A 27,990-nucleotide genomic window follows, 5' to 3' on the forward strand; every position below is an offset into this window, starting at 1 on the left:
TGATGGACCACCTAGTTAGATGGGTCCACATGTCTACACTTAGCACGTTAGTGATCATTATGATCCTCACATGGCCACTGACTTATCACTTATTATATTTAGTTTATTGCATCTACCTACAGTTGACATAGTCATAGAATTAGTTGAATAGTATAGTTAGTTATAGATTGTTTGACTTAGTAGACCACTATTATGTGTGATAGAAGAAGAAAAAACCATCAAGACAACATTTTGGCCTCCATCTCTCTTTTTACATTCTTGAGTGAGCTTCCTCTTGTGTGTATGGTGTATGTTTGGTGCAATAGCTCAAGCAAGTTACCCCACCACAGGATTCTTGACAACTAAGGCATTCGTGTTGCCAACAACAATGGATAGACCTTTTAAGATTCCAAGGAGGGATACATGTGGGCTTAGTAAGTTGATTGTGCTATATTAAGAGTTAGACTTTATTATACCCATCTTGCATTCATTACGTTAGTAGGTGGTTTTCCCTAAAATGCAATTCTAGTGAGGATACCTTACATGGACTAGCCATGGATACCTTACATGAACCATTGTGTTTTTTTAGGTTCAAGGATACCTTACATGAACTAGAGAGGGATACCTCACATGAACCATGGTGTTTTTCTAGGTTTGAGGATGATTTCTAGGTGCAAGAAGCTCTTTGGTGATTTGGTGATCACCAAAACTATAAAAAAAATACGCATATAGAGAATCGACAATCATACTAATGGGGTATATATATTAGGGGATTTTCCCACAATGCGTCTTCAAATGCATTGACTAAAGTCAATCCCTTCATGTGACACATTGGGGTAGAGAATCTTATAACCTTCGGTGCCTAAGTGCATTTTAGGAATGCCTTATTCATTTTGATAAAACTATGCTTGTGGAAAGGAGATGCAGTATGCCAGCTGCTCCTTTTCGTGATGCTTAGTCTACCAACTGTTTCTTTCTGCGACTATGACATATAGTGAGAAGATGCTCATGCGTTGTTAACTGGGCTTTGTAGATAATGTATGGATAGAGGACTTAGACTGGGTTCAGACACGTCCAAACACATGCTTCGTGCAGGAGTGTGTATTCAACGTGTTAAACGGTGATTGGATTTACAAAAAGTGGTTAAACAAAAAATTATCCACCACGTCTACGATGGAAACAAGATGGACAATTGTGAATTGAGTTTGTGGCACTTGAATATGCAATCGCCTGTGAGGCAAGAGTCATATCTTACCAACTACTCGAAGATGATTGGGTGTAAAAACGACGAAAACAAGATGGACAATTGCAAATTGAGTTTGTGGCACTTGAACACGCAACCACGTATGAGGCAAGAGTCGTATCTTGCCAAAATCTGAGGATGATTGGGTGTAAAAGCGGAGCGCAACTAAATGAATAGATACGTCCCTGGCTGTGTGAGAACTCGAACACAATCGACATTCATTTTAAGGAGAGTGTCTGTCCGCCCTGCTGTGAACGCACCCTTAGAACACCTTGTCAGCATGCGTTCAATCTCTTTGTTTCCCTAATGATTCAAACTCTCTCTCTCTCTCTCTCTCTCTCTCTCCCTCCCCTCCCCTCCTCCCCCCTCTCTATCTCTCTCGTTCGTCTCAGTGCGCACTGCCCAGGGAGGTTGATGCATGCAGATAATTGAGCTCACCTCTTGCATCGCTCGACGCGATCTGCGTCCCATGGCCAACCTTTGCCACTGCTCCAATCGCCATCACCCCTGCTACGCCTAGAAGGTCCACCAGAAAGGGCGAGCCACCAGATGGAGGCCTCCGATGAGGTCGCCGTTGCGACTTTCCCTATCGGTCCTAGCTCCACAGCCGGGCGCCTGATTGCTGTAAGTTTGCTTACCTCCAAATCCCTCACGGAGCTTCTTTCAATTGCCCGTGCTTCTGTTCGCAGATCGACAGGGCGTCTCGCATGTCTGCGGCGCTTCGTTCCGAGCCTCAGAAGCCCTCAGGTGATTCTCGTCTGTGTCATAGCTTTAGCCCTCCTTGTCAGGAGGATGGCCGCTTCAAGGATGGTCGCTGCCAAAGTGCACATCGCATACCGCAGACAGTTCTGGAAAAAGATAATGAGCAACGCTTGCACATACGATGAATGGGCTCATGCTGCTCGAATGAGTCAGAAGGAATGCGGACGTCAGAAGGATGCAGCTTTGTACGATGAGGCTTTGGTTAGGACGAAGCTTCAAGAGCTTCGGGTACGACGCAAGGAAGGTATTGTGCAGGATATGCTGTTCTCCCTCAGGACTGACTTGGTTCGCAACCTTGGCAATATGTGCAACCCAGAGCTGCACATGGGACGATTTCAGGTTCCTGAAGTTATCCAAGATTACATTGATGAAGTTCGCTATCACCTCAGAGCCATTTGTGATTCTGACTATGAAGATTTGCAAATAGAAGACAAATTGGCTTTTATCAGGGAGACAAGACATGCCTTTGGAAGAACTGCACTTCTGTTGAGTGGAGGAGGGGCTTTAGGTGCATTCCATGCTGGGGTTGTTCGAACATTAATTGAACACGGACTTCTTCCACGTGTTATTGCTGGGGCAAGTGTTGGTTCTATTGTTTGCTCATTGATTGCCACTCGCACCTGGTCAGATCTGCAAAGTTTTTTTGGGGACAACCTGCCTGCCTTAGAGTTGTTTGATCAGCTCGGAGGCATCTTCAACATTGTTAGTAGACTTTTTACTAATGGAGCACTGCTTGAGATTCGCCAATTGCAGCACATGTTGAGGGATCTGACCCACAATATGACATTTCAAGAAGCTTTTGACACAACTGGTAGGGTTCTTGGCATTTCAGTGTCTTCCCCAAGAAAACACGAGCCTCCTCGATGTTTAAACTACTTGACATCACCTCATGTTGTTATATGGAGTGCTGTGACTGCATCATGTGCTTTTCCTGGTCTTTATGAGGCCCAAGAACTGATGGCAAAGGACAGACATGGTCAGCTGGTACCATACCACTCACCAGTACAGGTAGGATCAGAAGATCAGCGTGTTGGTGTTCGGCATTGGAGAGATGGCAGTTTGGAAAGTGATTTGCCCATGGTTCAGCTTACAGAGCTTTTTAATGTAAATCACTTTGTTGTTAGCCAAGCAAATCCTCACCTAACTCCTCTGCTGAGATTGAAAGACATAATTGGGACCTATGGAGGAGATTTTGCTGCAAAGGTATTCTCGATTTTTTCATTGTCCAACACACATCTGGTGACTGACATACATGTTCATGTTTCTCCTTTCCTGTTGATATACATAAATGTGCACACCAACGTATGGTTCAAGAAACCACAAAGTTTTTGCTTCAATGATGACTCTTTGGCAAGGAGGTAGTTCTCTTACGTTCATAATGTTTCTCCACAACATCACATGAACTGTCCAGAAAGGTTATGCACTATGTTCACATTCCTTTCTATGAAAATATGCATATGTGGTATTAAATTGTTGTCACATTGACCAAGTAACATGACATGTAATGACGGTGAGAGCATTGTATTATGAAGTCAGCTTCAGCACAAAGATCGTGTTTAAAAAAGTACAAAAGGATGACAATCACAAATGATCTTCAGAGAGTATATTGGTTTGGGTTAAGAACGTCAATCAATGTGGTGCTGATATTGCAAAGCAATCATACAGGGGCAAATTGAACTTGCAAATTTACCAACTTAATCATGCAGGTGCAAACTAAACTTTTATGGAACCTAATGACCCAGCTTCTTTGAAGAAGTCTCTAGAAGCTAGCTTATGTATGTGCTCATGTCAACAATGCTATGGCATTACTGATGACATCAAGGCTTACAACATTGCTTATGCTGGCACTTGCCTAAAAGCTTCCTACTGATTATTGTAAATAGGGGTCTTACATTATAAGCCCTTTAGTCTGTCCAAGACCAATTGTGAGGCTTCTACAAGGTAAGCCCTCTTCCAATTCATGTCTCATACTCCAATCTTGTCCTGTATCCAAGTCTTGCCTTGTATCTCATTCTTGTATGTCAATCTTGTAAAAAAAATAGAGTCTTTTATTGGATCTCATTATATCAATTCTCCATTAAGTCATCATCTTGTATTTTTATATGATGTTTGCAAGCTATAATTCTCATTATTATCAAGTTCTTGTCGTGCTCATAATAGTTGGACAAGACCCTCACTTTTGTCTTGCCTAGTTGTGGTGGAGACAATGTTTGGAAGGTATAGTTGCTACCTTGCAAAGCATACAACAATAGCTACAAGAGCTATGTTGAAAGCAATGCTAGGTTGCAAGTAGAGTGGTGGAGACAATGTTTGGAAGGTATAGTTGCCACCTTGCAAAGCATACAACAATAGCTACAAGAGCTATGTTGAAAGCAATGCTAGGTTGCTAAGTCCAATTGTGAAAGAGCTCCAACATCAAGTCCAAGAATGGCGTGAAACCATTAGGAGCCAAAGCCAAGCAACATCATCCATCAACCTTTTACAATAAAATAAGGAGCCAAAAGTGAGTCTATTGGAAAAATTTGATGGGGCAAGCTCAAAGTTTAGAGGCTTTTTCAGCAAGTGTGGTTATTCATTCATATGCAGCCTGAACGAGATCTTGATGATGATGTTAGAGAAATGTGGACCAATGGTAGCAAATGAATCCATATGGCAACACACTCTATACATGGATTATGGGCAACCAGCAAAGTGCTCTGAGTCTCTCTTTCTTTAGCAAGATACAATATGCATGTATCAAACTATCAAGACATGGTGGAGAGTTAGACTATAAATAGATAGAAAAGAAGAAAAATAATGATTAGGTTCGGCAACCATAAATGAGGCCATTAATGCAGGTCGGGTAGGTTGAACCATGGTACCCATGTAAAGTTGATATATCCAAATGTTGAGGTAATAATCTACTTGCACACCCCATGAAATATATTATGCTAGCATATGCTTTCTAAGTTGGTCTTATTGGCTCACTCCTCTTAGATACAACCCTCTCTTGGTTTGCTCGAGAGAGAATCATTGCTATTCTATGATCGTAAAGTCTTTGTATGAGAATTCTTTGGTGCTTTTGATAAGCAGACATAGAGAGAGTGGTTGAAACCAAGCTTCAAAATGTATAGTAAGGATTGTGTCCATTGTTAATTTATGTGTTTGAGTTTAGACAACTCACTTGTGACTTAACTTTACATGAAAATGATTTTATTAGTCAATTTCATTATGGTGAGTAGGACCACTTTTAGACAATCCGCAAGACTAGATGGCCATAGAAGAAGAGAGTGGGGTGGCCTTAACCAAATGCTCAGGTAGCTCAATAATTTGGACTAAGCCAAAATCCCTCATGCTCATTTTCTACACTTCTAGTTATTTTTTCATGATAGGTGGACTACTACCTTAGTGGTTGTGCCTCCACATTCTTGACAAGCATAGGAGCCATCTCCTGAGGTTGAGTTTCATCCGTCCGTAAATACGACACTTGGTCAGCATTGGAGCCCTCTCCGGAGATCGAGTATGGGTACATCTCCTAATTGCCTTGGTCGTTGACTTTTTCTTGTTCTTCCAGTTGGGGAGGGTCAAGTTCTCCTCCTATATCCATTCGGTCTATTTGCATGATGGACTGCTATCTTGGGATTTTTTCTTTTGCATATTTAGATGGTTGATTCTCCTTTGGCTATTCTAGATAAGGGGTGTTAGATCTTCCTTCATCATCAAATTCATCATGATTCTTGGTACCACACAAAGATTGACATCGGGTTTCTCTTCTTCGGCATGGTTTAGAGGGGGTTCCTACCCTTTCATGGTATTCTACAGGTTTCGGTATTTGTTCTCGACATCAGTCTCTTCCTTATTGTACCTCCCCTTTGCAGTGCATGATCAACATCATCTTTGTAAAAGGGTGCTTGGGCAAGTGAACAATTTTCCCATGAGGAACATTATCCAAGTGGCACCTACTACATGTGCAGTCTCATCATGTAGCATTGCTCTTTGCATCTCATTGTGTAGATATCCCTGAGCGGATTTGGAGTTGTTTCCATCGGTAGTCCTTTCACCGCCTTACCACCATACCCACATACTTTTGTGTTTTCCTTCATCACCGATATCCACAGATAGTTGGTATAGCTTGTCCATAGTTGTCAGGTATGAAAGGTACGATATGATACAATACGATAAAATACGGTACAAAATGATACCTTATGATTTTACAAGGTACGGGGTACAATATTAGTATGACAAAAAAATTTAACATGATTAAAAAAAAACGCCATAAATCCTTAAATGATAGAACATATGTTTAAAGTAAAAATAGCCATTTCATTTACAAAATAAGATGAATATATGAGGGTGACCATCGCGGTCACATGGGCTACGCACAACATGCGATACAACTACAATCTAGTACATACACAGATGATGTTCCATGGATGATACATCATAGTGGCATCATGCTTGTGGATACAATGATGGTAGATATAAAAAAGAGAGAGACCTATGAATCTATAATGAGGCATCACTATCATTATCATCATCATCATTAGAATTGTTTGAGTGCTCTTTAAGAGAGTTTGAAGATGACTCCTCGACATTAGATGATGAAACACGCTCATACTTATCCTCACTGATGAGGTTACCATCATCATCAAATGATGGCTCCCTAGGTGGCTGTTGTATAGGCAAGGGGGGGATATCATGTGGCACAGGATGTGAGCTACTAGAGCCCCGCCTTACATATGTTTGCAACCCACTTGAACTACTCCTCCTCAATGCTGGAGGCGTCGAATGACCATGCCTCTACTACCACCTACTCGAACTACTTGCCCATGAGCACGTTGATTGCGAGTGTCACGAGTATTTGCTGCTCTAAGCTCTCTATAGAGCTCTGCAAAAATCATATCCTTGTTCACCTCTTGATATACATTCGGAAGAGTGTTGCCCGTCAACTTGAATGTATCAACATTCACCTACACAATACACATAAGATTGTAAATGCTAAGGTCTAAATTGTGAAGTATAAACTTCAAAGTTTAAAACAACAAATTTTTAAATTTTATGGTTAAGTGTTTAGGCTTTACCTACTTCGGACTACCCATGCTCATCATAGCCCTCATCATGCAAGTTAATGCAACAATAGACTAGCCGCTCTAACTGTCGTGTGCTAAGCCAATTGCGAATCTGTCAAAATGACTAAGTGCCTAGAGAGACAATAGGGTTTGCGAGGGAAAACACAGTGTGTACGACAAACATTGAGAGAGAAAAGTAACACAGAAGATGATGAAAGATGAATCATGCTGATGAAATGAATCTGATACAAGGGTGCCGTAGCACAAAGGAAACCCTGGAGTGCAGGAAGACTGCTGAAGAAGCCTTTGAGTCTGCAAACACAAGATAAGGAGGTGTCGCCTAGAGAAGGGAGATTGTCGTCGAAGGGTGAGGAGTCTCTGAATCTATGAACATAGGGATGAAGAGTGATACCTACGAGCAGGGAGATAGTCGATGAAGCCTCCGTCTGTAAACGCAAGCCTGATGAGGTGACGCCAACTGTTGGGAGTGACGTCAGGTGGTGAGGATGAGCCAGATACTGAAAACACAGATAAAGACAGTATTTGGGAGTGAAACACCAGCTGTGGAGTGATGTCAGAAAGGTAGGAAGCAGCCAAGAACCAAACACAAGGTGCAACTGCCTCTGATGAAGGTGACGCCTTCTGGAGAGAGATGCCAGATGGTGAGGAACCTCCCTGGCAGACAAAGGCAAGAAGGTGGAGCCGCTAGAAGGGTGGAGGATGACACTAGATAGGGTGAATGTTGATGCCAAGAGAGTGTGGACTCTAAACGCAAGGTGTAGGAGCACAAAAGATGCTATCGCCAACAATAGAGGATGGAAGTCAGTTGAAGAGGAGCACACTGCCACCATAAACGTAGCCAACTGGAGATGAAGACTGGCGCCAAGAGAGTGTGGAGATGGTGGTAGGAGAGGAGAGAGAGAGATGGAAGAGAGAGAGTGTCAGAAGATTGACTAAGAGAGTGGCAGTGATGGACTGAAGGATCATCCGTGAGGAATGAATGAGTGGCCTATAAATAGGCACAATCAGTCTAGGGTGGTGCCCCTTTTTGGGGCTGCAACCCTAAACGCAAAACACAGAAACGCAGAAATGCAAACTGCGGGTGAAGGGTTTCTCAACACCTCCTCTTAGGCCCAAAAAGGGGAACAAGAGAAGAGTGAGGTGGAGATGCAATGTTACATGCTGAAGAATGCTCATGTAGCATGTGCCACTTGGACAATGTCCCTCATGGGAAAATTGTTCACTCGCCCAAGTGCCCTAGTAGAAAGATGATGAAAACATGCAATGTATAGGAGGAATGTCGGACTTTGTGTGGTGTTGAGAACCATAAGGATATGCCCATACTCGATCTCGGGAGTTGGCTCCATGCTGACCAGGGGACGAAGGAGATCCACCTTGCAATCTGAGAATACCACTTGAAAGGAGACCTTTGAAGATAGCTAGGAGATTGGATGAGCTGTAGAACTCAAAACTCAACCTTGGGAGAGAAGCCACTAGCTCCATGACTCCATGTTGGAAGGAATACGAAGGCCTAGCCACCAAGTTGCTGTTGAAGACCCAAGGGCCCCGATCTAGGTAGATCCTCTAGATCTTGGGTATGAGTAGAGGAAATGATTGCTCAAAGGAGAGCCACTCCTTGAAAGTGAAAGGTGGTGGTGTGTGAAGAACTTCATGGCACATAGGGTCCCTCTCTAAATTGGAAGGAGTAGAAGTAGGAGCCCCCTTTGAAGCCGAAGAAGAGCTAGAAGCCCCTAAGGGCAAAGTAAGAAAATCCTTCTTTGAATCCCAGTCTAAGAGAGAAAGAGAATCCAACCACTCATGGCTCACGGACTGCGAAGCATCTGATGACGAAGGAAGCATTGCCAGTCGTGTCGAAGAAGGTATTTGGGGCTCGGGAGAAGCCAGAAAGCACCCAGAAGGGGCCTCTTGAACTTGAGTGGAAGAGGATGCGGAAGGAGGAGGCTCAGGATGAGCCAAGGCTGGGGAACAGTCACAGACTCTCAGTGGAGTAGATTGTGAAAAAGCCTCTCTTCTTCTCTCTTCTTCTCTCATCTTTTTCCTCTTTCTCTCTCCTCTTTGCAGTCTCTCCCTTCTCTCCTCTCTCCTAGGTCTCCTTCATTACAGTTGGTATTAGAGCATAGGTATTTGGTCCTTTGTTCTTTCTCTTTTCTCACATCCAGTTCTATTTTACAAAAAAAAAAATCAAACAGGTACAGCAGGGACAAGAGCTGTAAGAAGCAGTGATGGGGTACCATATGGTGCTGGCAGCCTTTCTTGGAGATCGCGCAGAGCTATGGCCAAATTGGAGGCACTCAAGTCAAATTTAGTAGCTCATCACAAATTTTGAGGTAAAAATTTAGGGGTTCCTGGTTGAAGTTGACTCACAGGAGTTAGAGAAGAGTAAAACTACTGCTACTTTTCAAGAAAGACCTTCCTCTTCTTCCCTCAAGCTAGCTTCAGATTGCCATGGTCTCTCTTTCGATTATATCTCTCATTCCTTGCTCCAAAAGATTTGCAACATCTTGAGAAAAAACTTCCTTGTGCTTTGCTCTATCATTCAAGCACCCTCTTGAGGTGGCTCAGTTCAACCATGTGGGAGACATTCTCAGAGAGATTCGTGCTGGCTCCAGTCAGACATAATGGTTGCTGTGTGAGAGTCCCATAGTGAAAAAGGGGGCAGGTAGGGAACACAACAATGGTGTGAAGATGGCCGCATTACTGGACCTTGTAGGCCACTGTTAGTAACATCAGCGTCAATCATCTTTGCTGACCGAGAGAGAGGGAGCTCTTCTTCCGGCCTGCTGTCCCAGGTACAAGGAGTGCAAGACGGGAGAGAGGGAGCTCAAAAAGGCCCAAGGCGGAGATCGCAGAAAAGAAGGACCCCTCCAGTCGCCCTAGGGCAGTAATTTATAGTCCCACAAGCAGAACACCTTCAGAATTCATGCCTCTGGGTTTCTAAAGTTATGGGTTTGCTCAGTTTGAACACGAGGAAGCGGCTCAGACTGCGATAGAGAAAGTGAATGGCATGCTTATCAATGATAAACAGGTTTATGCTAGCCCCTTCATGTGACGGCAGGAATGAGATTTGGCAAGTGCTTTCTTGACTCTGACTTGCAAGGTCAGCCTGCGGAGGATTCGGTGCAGCCACTGTCGAAGAACTTGGTTCCTGCACAGTAATGCCTGCTATGATGATTGTGCGAAGTTTTCACTGCTGCAACGACCCTAACGTCATACAAGCAATCTCAAACATGAGAGATGAATCCCATCCGGAGGAGCTGGTGTAATGAGCAGCTTCTGCAGGCGTTTTGGTTCTGCTATGCAACACAACATCTGGTATAAAGGCCCAAAAGCAGAAGATATAGGTTTGGTCTTAGTAGTAATCACAGATGGATTTCAGTTCTGAGTGGGTACCTGTTGCCCTTGAGAGGCTTCAGGAAAACTTTGCATGGGAGCATTTGTGCCCGTACTGCAGTGGAGACCACTGAATTAGCAGTGGCAGGTGCCTGGGCACATGTGCATCGTTAGTGCACAGAGATCCAACTACAACTGCAAACCCCCCTGATGCCCAGGCTATCAGTAGATATTTTCCCCTTATGTACGGCAACTGCTGGGACAACATGTCCATGATGATAAAGCTAGAGTATCCTCTCCAAGCTCAGAGTTGGGCTGTTTTTTTTTCTTTTTCTGGGCACCAATCTCTTGGTGGCCACAATATCATTGCAGGCTTGTATGATGCATTGAAGTCACAACAATCCTAAGAGTGTCTTGTTGGGATTTGTTGGTGGTACTGTGACAGCCTGGTACTGACAGCTTTTTGCCCAGATGTGCTTAAACTCCATCTCAACCAAGGTGGTTATGATTTACTAGGATGAAGAACAAAGAACCATTTACGCAACAAGTAAATGATGTCAAAGCGGCCTGTGAAGCCCTGAAATTGGACGGGCTTATCCTTGGGGCGGATGTACCTCAAACACTGATGCAGCACAGTTGGCCAAAACATTTGCTGCCACGACTTGCTACACAATGACTTGGATGTACGGGACTTGTCTTCCACATAATTTGGGTGTTTGGATCACCCTGGTCCTGCCGAATGCTTCTACATCTCTAGTAGTGATATCAGTAACTATTCGAATATATCTGCTGCTATAATGGCCATAAAAAGCTATCTGAACAATACACTGCCTCTAGGGGCTACAGACTTCTTGTCCCAGTAACTTATTCAGAGTAGAATACCCAGTCAATATGATAGGCTGGTCACTGTATTGAATACTGTTTTGGCAGGCAAGATAGCGGTCCAGACTCTTGCACTAGTTTGGGAAAAGTGACCCACACGCAAGGAAATCAACACAGAAGTGGATGTACAACCTACCCTTCATAAGTGACAACAATAAACATGCATTCCTCTTGATCCTTTACAGCATTGACTTGGCCAAGTGCTAACTTGAGATTTTGTTGGGACTGCCTTTCCTGTGAGCCAGGACTGTAAGAAGCCTGGACTAGTGTAGATCCAGGTGCATTTGGGTCACTTCTGTAGTTCTCGAAGTAAATTCCTCCCAAACTTTAATAGCAAGTTTGCTACTGGTGGGGTGAGAGAGGCCAACATCAACTGTTGTTCTTGCATTTACAACAATGGGGCCTGGTCTTGTAGGACAGAAAGTGAAGAAATGTATTGAAGTTCTTTTGGTGCAAATTCATTGTCAGACAAACAGGTCTCAGCTTTGAATAATCTATAGAAACATGCTTTTCAAGAGGAATCTGATCTCTCACAGCAGCTTGCTTCTTTCCAATTGCTTCTGATTGAACAAAGTATGCTGGTAGCTTATGAGCTTGTATGTGCATTGAAGTCTTTTGGGACCTTTTATCCTGATTTGTGGAGGAATAGGCAGGTGCTAAACTGGAAGGCAGGCTTTGATTGCAGTTCATCTTGAGGGTATCCCTAGCATCTAAGTTCTCAAGCCATCCATGTTTGGGGGATTATTGTGCCTGATGTGAGATTTGGGAGATTTCATCTCTTCTCTCTCTCAGAGATTTTGTGCTTATGCTCATCTCTGGGTTCTGAAGCAACAGCAGACAAAGATCTGATCTCATGTCCTACTCTATTGCAATTGGGCTGTGCAGGCTATAAAAATAAAAGCATGTGCAGCGTTGATAGGACAGCAATGAGCAGCAGAATCTACATTTATGGCGCCAACTATGGCTGTGACAGTTGGAGTAGTTGTTTTATTAGCAAGTGAATCTTGCAGAATTGGGTTATTGTTTGCATAGTGTACTGGAGATACTGCACCCAGCCTGAATGCCTAGGGTGAACCACTCCTATTGGAGCACTTGAATGCTGAACTACGAGTGCTGGACTTGCTGTGCTAGTACTTTCATTCTATACACCTAGCAAGAATTGTGGAAAAAGAATTTGCATACATTGCAGCAAGGTGTCATGTAGTACTTGAGGGATTAATTCAGCAAGCTTTAATGCATCAAAGGTAAGAATAAGAAGCAAGAACACACAGACATTGAAGCACATTGTTATGAGTATCTGAGAGGTCCATGAGTTGGTGATCAGTAGTGAGCACCTACTAGATAAAGTTAGTCATGGCTCCTAGTTCCAGTTCCTTTTTTCTCACTCTTGGCATTCCCAAATGAATGCATTGAATGCTACTCTACAGTGACAAGAAGCTCTCTTAGCTGCGAGCCACAACCAACTAATTGAGCAACAGAGTCGGCTCATGTCTAAGTTGGACCGAGTGATCTCAACCATCTTAGTCACCAACATGCAAACCATGGCAATCAATGACAAACTTGCAGCCCTTACGACTCAAGTTGCTCAAATGGCTACTATTAAGAGGACGAATCAGCATGATTATGAGCAGCAGCATGGGCATTCTCATGGACATTATGGGTGCTATGATCATTGGCATGGTTTGGATATGCAAAGGCAGCATCATGTGCCTATTTATGGTCAGCATGTATATGATGATTGTGCATATTTTGAGTAGCAGCATGCATCTGATGACTATGTATGTTCTTATGAGCTACATTTTAGTCACATACATGGACAACCATCTAGACAGTCTTATGTATATGGGCAACATTATGCAAATGTATACGAGCATGTACATGGGGAGCAACAACATCATCAGCAACGGAGTGATCGATATCATCAGCCACTCGATCACTACTATGAGCAGCATGTCCATCCTTATGAGCAACATGATGCTTCTCACGAACGATGCCATGATGAGAGTATCTCATTGCAGCTTCATGAGCAGGTGCCCCATCAGCCCAAGGCCCTTAACTTTGAATGCCCAATAGTAGCCACACATGTGGGACTCATGGACCTGAAATGCCTAGGGGTTGGTGTAGTGAATGCTGTAGTGATTGCAACCTCATGTGCTCCAGTTCTACCTGGCATAGTGGTTCCCAATGAGTTAATGGACAAGTCAATGCATGCTACTGTATGGGTCAGTGAGGATCTTGTGCCATCATCAATGCTTGAAGATGACACCATGAATTACTTCTATGATATAGTGGATGCATTGGATCACAATTATCCTTTTGACCACAGAATGGTCTTGGAAAAGCCTTACCCCGATCAGCATTTCACCAGTGCAGTTCTTCCCCTACTTCAAGGGTGCAATTTTGATAGAGGAGTAGCTAAATTTGCCCTTGTCTGCACTGCAGACAACTTGCAGACAACACACTATTTTAGAACAGTTTTTACCCTGCATTAATGATAGTCATGTGTCACCTATATGGGCTGAAAGTACATTTCATGAGCTTCGTTTTGACATGTCATACGCCTCAATTGGAGCTGCCCATAGGAAGTTATGACCAGTTTTCTCCAGCAGGCCTGTTCTGGACAGCATGCTGTCCACTGTTTGTCAGCCCCTAATTGTCAAGAATTGGTGGCCAAAATCATATGCTATCAACTTGCACATGTCGTATACATCATATGCACATTTGTATGTCCCAATTCCACATGAGATTTTACTTCCCCATACCTATATTCTCCTTTGTAATGCTGAACAGAGTAGTACTCTGCAACCCTTCCCTTCTTGTGAGCCACATCAATAAGTTCTCTTTTTTGTTCTTGAAGGCAAAAACCTTCGGGGTCGGGATGGAATGTAAAAGAGTGGGGATAGACGGGTAGGACATGGGTTAGCATGGGAATACCTAGTTATACTAACGGGGTTTATAAGGTGTTGAGAGACCCAATTAGAGCATCAATTTATCAATAATCAAGTCTCCTTTACCCTTCCTTCCAGCTTTCATGGCTTCCCTTCTTTTTCTCTCTCTTTTCCTGTCTTTCTCTCTCCTTTGCTAGTCTTTCTCTCTCTTTTTCTCTTATATTCTCTCTTTCTCTCTCCTCTTTGCAGTCTCTCCCTTCTCTCCTTCTCTCTCCTAGGTCTCCTTTATTACACATTTAGTAGTTTGATGTAGCCAATTTGGGAGACAACTTCACTGAGTTCTCAAAGATTTGAAAGGTAAGCCACTTTCTTGAAGGGCAATGCATTGTAGTGGTGATCCACGAATTTAGTGTACTCCTTTGCTAGTCTTTTTCTCTCTTTTTCTCTTATATTCTTTCTCTTTCTCTCTCCTCTTTGCAGTCTCTCCCTTCTCTCCTCTCTCCTAGGTCTCCTTTATTACATATTCAGTAGTTTGATGTAGCCAATTTGGGAGACAACTTCACTGAGTTCTCAAAGATTTGGAAGGTAAGCCACTTTCTTGAAGGGCAATGCATTGTAGTTGGTGATCCATGAATTTAGTGTAAGGTACATTACCATCAACATGGGCACAATTCAAGCAAATGTTTGCATCAAATTGGTTGACTAGTACATTTGATATGGACATCATAATAGCTTGGAACAAGCTTGATGCAATGCAATGCAAGAACTTGGAACAGTATAATAAGAAGTTTTAGGGTGCCCGCTCCTAATAACTTCTTATCATCTAGTTCCTCTTCATGAGCAAGTGGAAAAGCATGTATGTGGGCTGCCTAAGGGAATCAAGGATTTTTGTATTAAATCCACCGTGTTTAGCATTCCTCAACTCATAGAGACTGCTGCTATAGTTGGTGCATTGTTGCATGGGAAAGATTTGGATTTTCAAGAAAGTGGGAAGAAGCTAAATAAGTTGTCAAAGGCTGAGAAAAGAGACATATTTGAAAATCAGCTTGAAAAGAGGTCTAAACAGCCAGGAAAGGTCTGGAAATCAATTGCACAACGTAGGGAATTAAGGGTTGTAAATAAGTGCTTTGTTTGTGAATAGAATGCGCACATAGGTAAGGATTGTCTCAATAGGCAGCAATCTGGAAAGTCGAAAAATTAGGGAGATCCCAAGGGTAAGGAGTCTAAAACATGAGTTGGATTGATGTGAGATATTGTTAGTGATTAGCCCAATGATGATACTACTAAGTTATATAGAGCACGGGGCAAAATTAGAGATCAACATGCTTTTATAATGGAGCATGAGCTAAGTTTATCTCTATGAACATAGCAGCCCATCTAGACATTAGAGAGGATGAGATGGGACCCATGGGAGGAGTTGGACCTTGGTATGGTATACAAGGGCCATGTAGAGCATGCTACATCGCTCATTGGAAAACTTCGTTTGCACATTCAAGGGTATATGGACAATGAATAGCTCTTTATTGCTCTGTTGGAGGATTGTGATGCTTTGCTTGGTATGCTTTGGTGTCATCATGTGCATGCAATGATTGATTTGCACGTTGAAGTGATCATTATTTAGCATAAGGGCAAGACCCATACTTTGGATGTAAAGTTTAAATGGGAATCTTTCCTTGTTGTATCAGTCGTTGCTATTTTCAGAGTAATAAAAAATCACATTTCAGCGTACTTGGTTTTTACTAATGATAAGGTTGATAATGAAAATGTTGAAAATATGCCAAAGTAAGTGAAGGGTTACATTTTATTTTTGAAAATGTATGCCAATTATCGAATCGATGTTGTTATGGATAGATTGTAGAGGGTAGCCATATTCAGTTGTATAGATTTGAAAATTGGGTATCATTAGATTTGCATTAGACCAGAGAATGTGCTTGAGACAGCTTTTAAGACATCTTTTGGATTGCATAATTTTTTGTCATGCGGCATGCCTTTTGGACTTACGAATGCTGCTATCACTTTTAATCGCACGATGGATCGTATCTTCAAGCCATATAGGGGATTCGTGGGCACCTTCTTTGATAACGTGATTGTCTACTTAAAGAATGAGACAGAGCATAGAAAGCATTTGGACATTGTGTTCAATGAGCTGTGTAAGCATAGATTGGTTATTGATGACAATAAGAGTGAATTTTTATTGCATAAGATTTACCTTTTGGGGCATAGTGTGTTGGTTGATGGTATTCGTATAGACCCTGCAAAGGTTGAGGCAATACGTTCACGGTTGGTTACCTTTGAAGAATGTACGTGAGATCTGTAGATTTTTGGGTCTATGCTGCTATTATAGGAAGTATATATGCAATTTGGATGAAATTGCATCTCCACTACATACTTTGTAGAAGAAGGGTGTGCCTTTCAGGTGGATAGCGGTGGAAATTTCAGCATTTGAGAAGTTAAAGGAAAAGATGACTTCATATCCTTTGCTTTATTGCCAGATCTAAGGAAATCATTTGTTGTTTAGTATGATGCATGTGGGAATTGTTACGAGGACGTGAAATTTTAAGATGCTTTAATCTTGCCGATAACATTTGATTAAGTCATTAATCAAATGTGCAAGAAGGTGATGCACATGGCGGTTATTTCGTGGTAACATGTTAAGGACATCAAGGATCCAATAGGTGTCAAAGGTAAAAGTTGTGATAAGCTATGCAACTGGGTTTTCGTGGTCAGTTGGTGTTAGTTTTGAGTCTAGGATAGTTGTTTGGGCAATAAGTGTTAGTGTGATACTAGGGACTAGTATGAATTAATTAATTAAGGCCAACCTAAGGGTCAATAGAGGTTGGGGACCACTCAAGGTTGCAAATGGACTAGCCAATTTAATTATAGATGGGTACATTTGATTTTGAGCAAGGTTAGAAAGACTGAAATTAATTCTCAGAAGTATTTAATTCTGAAAATTAATTTAATGGTTGGATAATACTAAAAAATGGGTTTAGAAGGCTGTCACTTGCAAAAATGCCCATGCAAATTGAGAAAACGTTTTTTGGGGCTGGGTCTCAATCATTTAGTTAGTTTACAGCATGGGGGAGAGAGAGAGGGAGCGGTTGGTTCATTTTTTGATTAGAGAATAGCAATTTGCTGCAAAAGATAGCCATCTGGGGGCCTTAGCAAGCAGGGGACAACAAGGAGACACCTTCCAAGGGCTGACAACAGCACAACATTGTTGCTCACGTTACAACATTTGGAGGTGCTTAGCAGTAGTAGTTGACTGCATTAAATGAGAGCTAGAGCAGGTAACATGTAGATTTTAGGGTTTTCTCGTGAAGAAAATCAGATCTCTCTCTCTCATCTTGGCTTTCTCTCACCTTCTTCAGTAATTTCTCAAAAGATCTTAGCACTTCTCAGCCATTCTCAATAGATCTCAGCCAGATTTGGTGGACAGCAAGATAATTTTTACTATAAACCCTAATTTTTTGCAGAAATTAGGGTTTGACAGCCACCTTGGGACTCATGCAAACAAGAGAAGGCATCATACATTGAAATCAACCTGAAATTTGTGGAATTGATAGGGACTTTGGATGCCAGTCCATCCATTGTAAATTGGGGCAGCATTTTGCCAGTTGGTGGTTCATTTGTGCAAGTCTTGGATGAAAATCAAGGGGCAATTGGTCTAAATTGCTTGCTGATTGTATGTATAGTAAGATGCTTTTGGATTAGCAAAGGAGATTGTGGAATCTCAAATACTTGGGTCGTAATTGACGAGATGTCCAAGAGAAATTAAAAGTTTAGTTGGGTGGTCAAATTGACTAGAAAGCTTAGATAACTAAGACTTTTACACTCAAATAGTCACATTGGCTAAAAGCCCATATAATGAGTGGTTTCAGAAAGTTCTGAAACCAGATGCTCACAATCAAAGAAACAAATCATGAACCGGTGAATCTATATAATGAAGCTCTTCAAAATTTAAATCTGGCAAATCCTAAAATTTAGGAGGTTACTATTTTGGAAAGTTGCTTTAATGGAAATTCTGTTTACATCAAAGGCTTTTTTTGCCCACTCAAATGTTGATTTTGTGGCATGCATATTAGCAATTGCCAATCACTTAACCTCAATCTTTTAAATTTGAATAGAAACGCATTGCCATTCGGGTCCTCTCGCAAGATTGTAGTTCAGGGCCTGCTGAGAGAAATTGGAGCACATGGACCCTCTTCCACACCAAAAAGGTAAACAAGCTCACAATTGCCCAATTGGAGCGTTTAGTGTTTTGCCATTGTAATCTCCGGCTTCTTGAGAGGAGCGCTCTGTCCCCTGAGCCTTCACAGGTAAATTGGTAATGATTAGTATTATGTATAATTAACTTTTTAACCTTGAGTTCTTGACACTTGACATTGCTAATTTGCTTGGAAGTTGGATTGTAAATTGTGATATATATGAAGTTTGAACATTGAACATATTGAATCTCCTCTCATATGATATATCTTTGTCTCGTTCACCTTTATAGGTGAATGTTGACAAGATTGATATAGAGAAGGTGCGTGACATTTCGCAGGTACCACAAGAGGAGCGGGATATCTACTCCATGCTGTGTGAAGAGCTATCGGCACCGGTGCATGAGACTCGTGCACAGAGGAGGGTTAGAGTAAGGGCCACACGTAGTCGTGCATCATAGGCAGAGTCAGAGCTAGAGTTTGAGGATGAGACTGAGGCTGCTTCATCAACTTCTCGATCAGGGACCACGAGGAGATGGTGCACAAATCCTCAGAGTCCAGGTGACTCGTGATATACAGGAGTCAGTTTAGCAGTGTAGAGTCCAGACTAGAGTTGTCGGTTGTTCATTGATGTTGATACTTATAGCCTCACTGGACTTTGGAGTTTTGACAGATAATAGATTATTCACATGACATAGTTACTATCATTGTATCTTGATCCCACTTATTATGCATCTTGATTCTTGTTCCATTGTTCTTAATGTCAGTCTTCACTACTCTTTAAAGTTTAGATCATAGATTATTCACGAGTCATAAATTCTAATTCATTTTGTTACCTTATATTTTGAAAATTGAGTATTAATTGTATTAAGCTATCTTAAGTTTCAACCATTGAGTCCTCAGTCTTAACTCTTGACTCCTTAATCTTCACTCGTGAGTCGTGACTCGTGACTCGTGAAATGTGACATGAAGACTCAAATGTGATTTTAATCATATGACATGAAGACTCAAAGTTTTGTATGAAATTTGAATACATGTTGTTGTAGACATTGATATATTTACATACCCACATATTACTATATTTTTTTTAGTGTACAATCCGAAACGCCGTTTCCCTGTTTTCAAAATTTGGCCGATACTCCGAAACTCCGGTTTTTCCCGTTTTCATTTCCCCCGTTTCCGAAACTCCCCCGTACTATGCATCCAACTTATTCCAAGCTGTCATGATGTCCACCTCAAAGGTACTTGTCAACCAATTTAATGCAAACATTTGCTTGAATTGTACCCACGTTGACGGTGCTCTATCTTGCATAAAAAGAGTGGACCACCATTGTAATGCATTCCCTTTCAAGAAAGTGATTGCCTTTCGAATCTTCGAGGACTCCGTGAAGTTCCCCCTCGAATAGGTTGCATCAAACTGTTGAATGAAAATCAAAGCTTTCAGCCTATCTTATACATCACAGGACTCAAACTTCACTGCTTTTCCACCCTCATCATAGTCTTTTGCTGCCCCTTTGGTTGTCAAGTTGATGTACACTGGCTGCTGCAAACAGGGTGCATTTGCTGAATTTACATCAAAACCAATACCAAACAGAGCATTTGCATGACCAACATTCATTCCTTGAGCCCCATAAGCATTCAGGGTGCAGATGCAGTACCAAATATGTTACTTTGTGCTCTAAGCATCAAGCCCATAGGTTTTTGCATATTTCCAGCCATACTCAAATATATTGTCCGAGCCCAGGAAATGTTGGCGGAATGTTCCAGCCCATTCCTTGTCCCGTTCCAGGCTGTTTCCTGTTTGGAACGGCCGTTCCAGGAGCAGAGTATTTAAAAAAAAATGTTGATCTTGTCATGTCTTGCCTCACGTCAGCTGGCTTGAATCCCGCCTCTCGTGATTACTGTCGTGGCTCGCCTATCGTGACTCTTGCCTCGCCTCGCGTCAGCTGGCCCGACTCCCGCCTCTCGCGTCTCTCTCGACTGCCTGGCTGCCCAACTGCCAAGCCTGCCTCTCGCCTCTCGCCTCTCGCCTCTCGCCTCTCCCGCCTCTCCCGCCTGGTTGGCGCCTCTCCTACTTGTCTATAATTTCACGAATTATGGTTGATATGATATATCTCTCTAGATTCTAAGACTTCAGTGTTTGATTCTCTCTCTCTCTCTCTCTCTATGCCGTTTTTGAATGTTCCCCCCGTTCCCCGTTCTTGGTAACTATGCCTTGCATACTGTGCATTGGTTGTTGCATACTATAGGGATTTGTGCCATACATTCGCGTATATGGTCCTTGTCCAACCATAGTATGGAAAATTGTGCTTCCACCAAAATATCCTAGCTGCCCCATCACAGCATGCATGCTCGGCTATCCAAAATCCATTGGATTGGCACTTCCATGATGGCCTTGCATTTACATTTCTTGCCCCGTAGGTACCAACTGTTTTATTTCATTAGCATCTTTGAGAGCTTCAAATGAAGGGTTAAGATCAAGATGTCTTGAACGCGTAAAAGACGTATTCTTTTTCTTGCCTTTGCTATCCTTCTTTGAAGCATTCAAAAATTTGTAAATTGAGGATCCTTTGCTAAATTACCAAAGAGATTTGCTGCCATTCTCATCTGATTCTTGAACTGGTCATCAAATTCTTCTTCACTTTGCTGGTCATCAGCCTCCTTATATCCTAAAGGTCGTGTATCTTACCCAACAACAACATTTTCAGTTTGCTGTCCATGGTTTGAGCCTTGTTCAAGGTCAGACATTGCATTTCTTTCTTTCCCATGTGAATGTTCATACTAAGAGGCATCATCAATGTTTGAGTCCATCTCACTGTATGAAGACATATTGCTGTAATTTCTTAGCTGAGAGTAAAAATCAGCACTAGCACAAAGTTTTGGCTTGCAATAAGGTGCCTCGGGTCCACCAAATTAAGGGATTGAGTGGTATCACGGCAATGGAACCATGAAACCAACCCTTCTTCCGTGGATGGATGGTAATTTCCTAATTACAACTTGTTTCAGCAGTAACATTTATTACAAAACTGAGAAATGCAAATTAACTTACACCTTATATCCTCAACAGAGTTTGGGGACTATACTCAACAGAGTTTGGGGACTACTCCAGGTTGCAAATGGCCTAGCCAATTTAATTATGGATGGGCTCATTTAATTTTGGGCAGGTGAGAAGGGCTAAAATTAATTTTCAGGATGATTTAATTTTGAAAAGTAATCAAATGGCTGGATAATGCTGAAACATGGGCTTGATGGGGGACTCCACATCCGCATCTGGCTCCAACAGAAGATAAAGAGTGGAGGCTCATGTGGCATTGGAGAAAGTTGAATCTTTTGAGGCAATCTTAAAAGTTTAATCTTTTGAGGCTCAACTCCCTCTTTCTCTTTCTTTAACTTCTAAGTGTTGCTACTAACTCATAATTTGTGATTGTAGGTGGACCCCTTGAATGTGATGCAAGTTGTTATCGACAATGCATCGAATTGTCGGTGTATGGGTCATTTGGTTCAGGCTGAGTTTCCCACAATTGTGTGGACTTCATTGGCAAGTCATTGTTTGGACTTTCTCATGGAGCATATCTGGAAGCCCAAGTGGGTGGAGAGGGTGGTCTGCAAGCTACATGAGTTGTCACCTTCTGCATGGTAAAGCTAAAGGTGCTTGTTATGTATCATGAGCATAGCATACTTGAGTTTAAGAAGCCTTTTTCAACTCAGTTTGCTTACTTGTGGTGGTTGCTCCAACACCTTTTTGAGGTGTGGTCCGTGCCTTGCGTTAGACAGTGGTATCCACCCTATGGAATGAGTGGAATGAGCATGAGATAGAGGAGGCCAAAGCTATACAATGCTTGTGCCTCAGTGTGTAGTTTTGGCAAAAAGTTTGTCCCATTGTTATTGTTCTAACTCCCTTTTATAGGGTGTTATGTATGAGTGACTGTGAGAGGTCGACCATGGGCCTTCTAGTTCACTTCTTTAGAGTGGCATTGGTGGAGGCACGTCCTTGTACGGTGATCATAGAGACACTATGTGCACATGTTTTAGAGGAGATGGGCATGGATGCATAAGCCCATCCATGGTTTTGCAGCATTGGTACATTTGGCCTACAAGTCACCAATGGTCATGAATGATAGAGAGCTCTATTTGAACTAGCTTGCTTATTTGACTTATGTGGTTCCTATGGATGACCACAATGCAGTGCTGGAGGAGCTAGGATGCTATGCGGATCAGAGAGGGCATGTAGCTTTTGTTTCTTTCACTTACTCAATTTTGTGGTAAAGCTTTGGATACGCATTGGAGAACCTTCAGCCCTTAGCCATGAGAGTCCTTACTCGGGATTGCTTTTTGGGTGTATGTGAGAGAAACTGAAGTGCTTATTTTCTCATTCACACAAAGATTCACAATCGGCTTGGGACACGACAGTTAGAGCAACTAGTCTATTGTGACGCAATGATGAGGGCTTGATGAGCTTGGGTAGTCCAAAGTAGGTAAACACTTAATCATAAAATTTAAAACTTGTAATTTTGTCGTTTTAAACTTTAAAGTTTATACTTTGCAATTTAGACTTTAGCATTAACAATCTTACATGCATTGTGTAGGCGAATGTTGACACATTCAAGTTGATGGGCAATACTCTTGCGAGAATACATCAGGAGGTGGATAAGGAGAAAATGATCTTTGCAGATCTCTATAAAGAGCTTATAGCAACAGATACTTGTAACACTCGTAGTTACCATGCTTGTGGGCGAGGAGTTTGAGTAAGTGATAGTAGGGGTATGTGCATTCGGCTCCCTCCGACATTGAGGGGGCGTGATTCGAGTGGCTTGCAGACATATGTATGCTAGGGCTCTAGTAGCTCCCATCTTGTGTCTCATGATGACATCCATCCCCTACACAATCGGCGCCTAGGAGTCATCCTTAGACTCTTGATGAGCACTCAAACGGTTTTGATGATGATAATGATGATGATGATAGTGATGTCTTAGCATAGATTCATAGGTCTCTCTTTTTTGTATCTACCATCATTGTATCCACATGGCACTATGATCCATCATCCATGCATGTACTAGACTTTAGTTGTATTGCATGTTGCATACAACACATGTGATCAAGAGGGCCACCCTCATGTATTCATCTTATTTTGTAATGAAATGACTTTTTTCACTTTAAACATGTGTTCTATTAATGATTTATGGTTTTAAGAAAATCAAGTTTGTTTTTTTTCTGTACTAATATCGTATTGTACCTTATAAAATCATTAGGTACCATTTAGTACCATATTTTATTATACCGTCTCGTATTGTTCCTTTTGCACTTGACAACTATGAATGATAGTCAGTCCGAGGAGGCTAACTCCACAATTTTAGATATTTTGAAGTGCTATGTATTAGACTGCAAATAGCGCAATGGGAATAGTATTTGCTGTTGGAGTCAGTTTATGCAGCTTCCACAGAAGCCACTCTTGGATGCAGTGTGGAGCACATTGCGCTATGTCAAGTCCACATTGGACTATGCCTTGTTCTATGGTGCAGGTGTACCATTGGATTTGCATGGTTACACAGATGCAGATTGGGCTGGTAGTATTTCAGATAGGAGATCTACTAGTGGTTTTATGTTCTCCTTTGGAAGTGCTGTTGTTACTTGGAGCAACAAGAAATAGTTGATAATTGCCTTGTCTAGTACAAAGGTAGAGTATAGAGGTGCTGCAATTGTAGCACGTGAGGTAGCTTCGTTACGCAAGTTACTTGATGATTTGGGATGCAGGTGGATAAGAAGGTTATCATCTATTGTGAATCTTAGCTGTACATCAAGATTTTGGAATTAATGTGAAAAGAAATACTGCAAGGGGTATTGATGTTTTGGGTCTAATCAGGTGTTGGATCGTTTCAATTTCCTTAGGGAAATCTAGCCCAAAGTGGGAAAGTGTCTAGTTTTTAATTTATTATTCATTTTATGAATATATTGGTTGTTGTAATTAGTGTATTTTAGGGTTCCACCACCCCCTTGCAAAAATGAAGGCTGGTTTCATTTTTCTTTCCCTTTCAATGTGGTCTTCCAAGCCACAATACATCCCCCCAAGCAAAAACACACACACAAATCACACTCCTTTCTTGTTCTTTCACAATACACTCTTTTGTAACATTCCCTCTTATTCTCTCTTATTCAAATGTCAAATTCAGCTCCGCTCTCTCTCTCTCTCTCTCTCTCTCTCTCTCATAATGGGCAATTATATTAGTAATTACATGAGAAATACATTGTCACGGTAGTTGAGTAGAATAGATTGTCGTATGCCAAGGGACGAAATTCTCCTTAGGGAGAAAACCAGTGTGCCGAACAAGATCAAGTTGCCAATGAAGAAGACCTTTCAGCTTGGCATGATGACTTTGAACCTCAGAGGCAAAATCGAATATGAAAGCACTCCAAGCGATCCAATTATGCCAACAGCCCCAAAATCTAAGAAAACGAAATAATATTCTCATATGTGGTTGCATTGGAGTAGGATATTTTACCTCGCTGAAGATCCAATCTGATGGACAGAGGGACGGTTCCACCACAGCCCTTCAAATGTCAGATAGCATGGATTGTATCTTCCCCTGGCCAATGGCCAGGTTACCTATGACAGGAATATTTCACACAGGTAGTCCAGAAAAAGCAATTACCATTCGAAATACGGCGCCTAGAGAGGGCACCTATCAACATCCTCCAAAGAAAGATTTGTTTTGAAGATCCTTCCAGAACAATTGATTTCCACCATTCCCTCACCTTGGTTGGAATCCAAATGCATGTCTATTATGACACTGAAAATTGTACATTTGAGCCTCAAATTTGGATTTGATGTGTTGCTGATCCCAACTCTGAAAATAGCAAGGTTTAGGGTTTTCATTGGATGTATGCATTCATGCCTTAGTGATTCTGGAAGGTTGCTGATGTTAATACAGTCAATTGGCAATAGGATAGGTTAGATTTTGGAGGTCTATAGGAGGGTTGATTTGTGTGCAACTGGAAAAGGATTCAATTTTAGCTTACACTTTGCCCTGCTGTTTGTGATGTTTTTGACTCCTCCAGCTCTGTACTGGCTGGTCCTCCTCTCCAAGTGTCTTCGACCATTGTTCTCTGCCCACTACTTTGAGTCTTCACCCTTTGTTAAACTGCTGCAGTTGGCACCGCTCCTGGTGCTTTGTGTTGATTCATTCACACACTGTTCCTCGTTTGTTCATTGTAATTTCGTTTCTATGTTTGAGCATTTATTTGTTAGTCATGTTGTTCCTACACTTTGTCTCTCTCTACTAGCCCTAATGTATCCTAATATCTTATTGGAGCTGGGTGCTTTTCAGCTCTTAATACAAGATCCACCACAAGCACAAGCATTGTCTTTGAGGGCATGTGAACTAATATCTGATGTCTCAGATTTCTCCCACGGAAGGTTCCCACCATCATTTTCCTTGGAGTGTTCCTCGTCACGAGAGCCAGTAGTACCCTCTTAATCATTTCCATCCATCTTTGTCTTGAGGGAGGTATATCAGCAAAATGGCCCAACACCATTTTCTATACCCATGTTTTCATCTATGCACACCCCTACTTTTGGTCCCCCCCTGCCCCACAGAAAAAAAATCTCCAGTCTTTGTGCTGATTTGACTCAGCTTCACCTTTATTACTTAGTTGAAAGCACCGCCTTTTCGTTTCCCTTTCTTCTCCCAACCCCAAAAAAGAAGAAGAAAGAAAGACGTGTTCCAAATTGTCGTAACTTTGCTCCGATCATAATGTTTCTACAGTCTAGAGGTAAATGACAGTGGATTATTTTACAACACTTTTATTTTGTGATCTCATAATTAATTCGTTTTTTATTGCACTTTTTTTGCAGTTGGCTCATATATCAGAGATGGAAGTGCAACATAGATGCCATCAAATATTGGAATGGGGTTTTCCTATGGGTGGTATTGCAAAGGTATTTGCCCAACATTGGGAAGGCGATATCACAATTGTGATGCCTGCTACACTTGCACAGGTTGCTACGAATTGCCAATGTCTGTAAAAACTCTGCTGTAGTTGTTTAAGATCTATGCCATTTTTTGTCCTTTCTTTTGTAATTTGTGCTTGGTATTACTGTAGTTTGCCAAAATTATACAAAATCCAACACCCATGGAGCTGAAAAAAGCAGTTAACCAGGGAAGAAGATGCACTTGGGAGAAGCTTTCTGCAATTAAGGCAAACTGTGGGATTGAATTGATGCTTGATGAGTGTGTTGCAGAGCTCAACCGTAGATGCATACTTAAGAGGAGTTTGGAGAGACGTGCTACACAAGCTTCTGGTGCAACAAATCGGACATTTGGGGCTAAAAGAATTCCTTCGTGGAATGTCATTGCACGTGAGAATTCTTGGGGCTCTTTAGATGAGGAAGGCATAATAGATTCAGCACCACATGGTGGAGGACCTTGGGCTGTTCCTTCCATCAGAAGATTGAAATCTTCTTGCAATGACGGAAGTGACAGTGAGAGTGAGAACATGGATTTTGCACACTCTTGGACCCGAGCAGGAGGGCCTTTGATGAGGACTGCATCAGCAACACAGTTTATACAAGAGCAGGCAGGGGAACCCATTTTTCAATTGTATAAGGACGACTTACGCTCTCAGGACAGCAGTGATGAGGCAGATGTCTGTTTCCCAGCAGTGCAAGCATTGCCAAAAGAGGTTGGCATTAGCAAGCGGGGCAATAAAATTGTTGAAAGAAGTGCACCTGGATGCAGTGCTAGACCACACACAACGAAGGAAACTGATGTCAGCTGTACAGAAGAACAAGAGCATTGTGCAAGTCAGTCCTACCAAGCGATGGAGTCTAATACAACCGTCTCTCAGAAAAATAGCGGGAACAGCCCATGTGGAAGTATATTTAAGATGAATGAGTATTTATCTGAACCTGAACCTGACGATGAAATGGGTAATTGCCAAGCTCACCTCCTCGTTAGTATATTGCTACAGCAGTCCTGCTTCCAATTCTTTATTCAGTATCCCTACTTGTTAGTCACTGTTGCATACTTTCATTATATGTATATGTATGCTGCAGCCCATTTAGTTGTTTGTGATGATCTACTATGATTACAGGGGATGCTGAGGCAAGTCTAAGGGAAGTACTGGGAGTAACCATAACATCTGATGCGGAATCAAATCAACCCTGCAGAAAGTTAACGCATGTTGCTTTTGGGTCCTTCATCGACAAAGTTAGTGATCCCAATGTTGAAAATGATGGTTGTTAATTAGAAGTTTCAGTTTAGGGTTTAACTGTTCAAATTGGCCTGAGGCTATATTGGAGTGACTGGACACATGGATCCTGCTGCTAGTTGCCCGGAAACACTGACTAGTCAAAAGATCAACATAATTAGCAACAGGTCCAAAGTATTGATCTTGTGGACATGATCCCCACGATCTTTGAAATATTTGGAAAAATGTGGGGTGACCAGCAACTGGTGCCATGTTGTGGATCACCTTGAAACCTATCCAAAGCCTTCAATCTGATGTACATAGATAATCATCACACTAATTGTTTTCCTCCACTTCTGTGTGGATCAATAGCACAAGTGGCCTAAATTATTTCACATAACGTTCATCCTGCTATATACAGTGAAGTTTCTCTGCAGCCATCCCTTACA

The 27,990-nt window shown here is 41.9% G+C and overlaps 1 protein-coding gene across 2 annotated transcripts; it reads left to right on the forward strand.

Annotated features, from left to right (window-relative positions):
• Nucleotides 1-1,471: 1,471 nt before the first annotated feature.
• Nucleotides 1,472-27,892, forward strand: LOC148032196 (triacylglycerol lipase SDP1-like). Of its 2 annotated transcripts, XM_087682834.1 has the most exons (5): nucleotides 1,475-1,846; nucleotides 1,912-3,187; nucleotides 26,208-26,351; nucleotides 26,456-27,281; nucleotides 27,446-27,892. In XM_087682834.1, the coding sequence occupies exons 2-5, from the start codon at nucleotides 2,015-2,017 to the stop codon at nucleotides 27,595-27,597; spliced, it is 2,295 nt and encodes a 764-aa protein (XP_087538960.1). In that variant the 5' UTR covers nucleotides 1,475-1,846; nucleotides 1,912-2,014; the 3' UTR covers nucleotides 27,598-27,892. The 2 variants fall into 2 exon arrangements, with proteins under 2 accessions (XP_087538959.1, XP_087538960.1); XM_087682833.1 differs by having other exon boundaries at nucleotides 1,472-3,187.
• Nucleotides 27,893-27,990: the final 98 nt, after the last annotated feature.

This window comes from Lygodium microphyllum, chromosome 8, assembly GCF_053477565.2.
Source record: "Lygodium microphyllum isolate KBCC chromosome 8, Lygodium_microphyllum_v1.1.10, whole genome shotgun sequence".
NCBI classification, from domain to species: domain Eukaryota; kingdom Viridiplantae; phylum Streptophyta; class Polypodiopsida; order Schizaeales; family Lygodiaceae; genus Lygodium; species Lygodium microphyllum.

Excerpts from the sequence above, each read along its gene's own strand:
- LOC148032196 (XM_087682833.1), top strand. The coding sequence starts at position 1,772 with ATGGAGGCCTCCGATGAGGTCGCCGTTGCGACTTTCCCTATCGGTCCT. Across the intron at positions 3,188-26,207 it reads GAGGAGATTTTGCTGCAAAG|TTGGCTCATATATCAGAGAT; the intron begins GTATTCTCGATT and ends CTTTTTTTGCAG. Across the intron at positions 27,282-27,445 it reads TGAACCTGACGATGAAATGG|GGGATGCTGAGGCAAGTCTA; the intron begins GTAATTGCCAAG and ends CTATGATTACAG.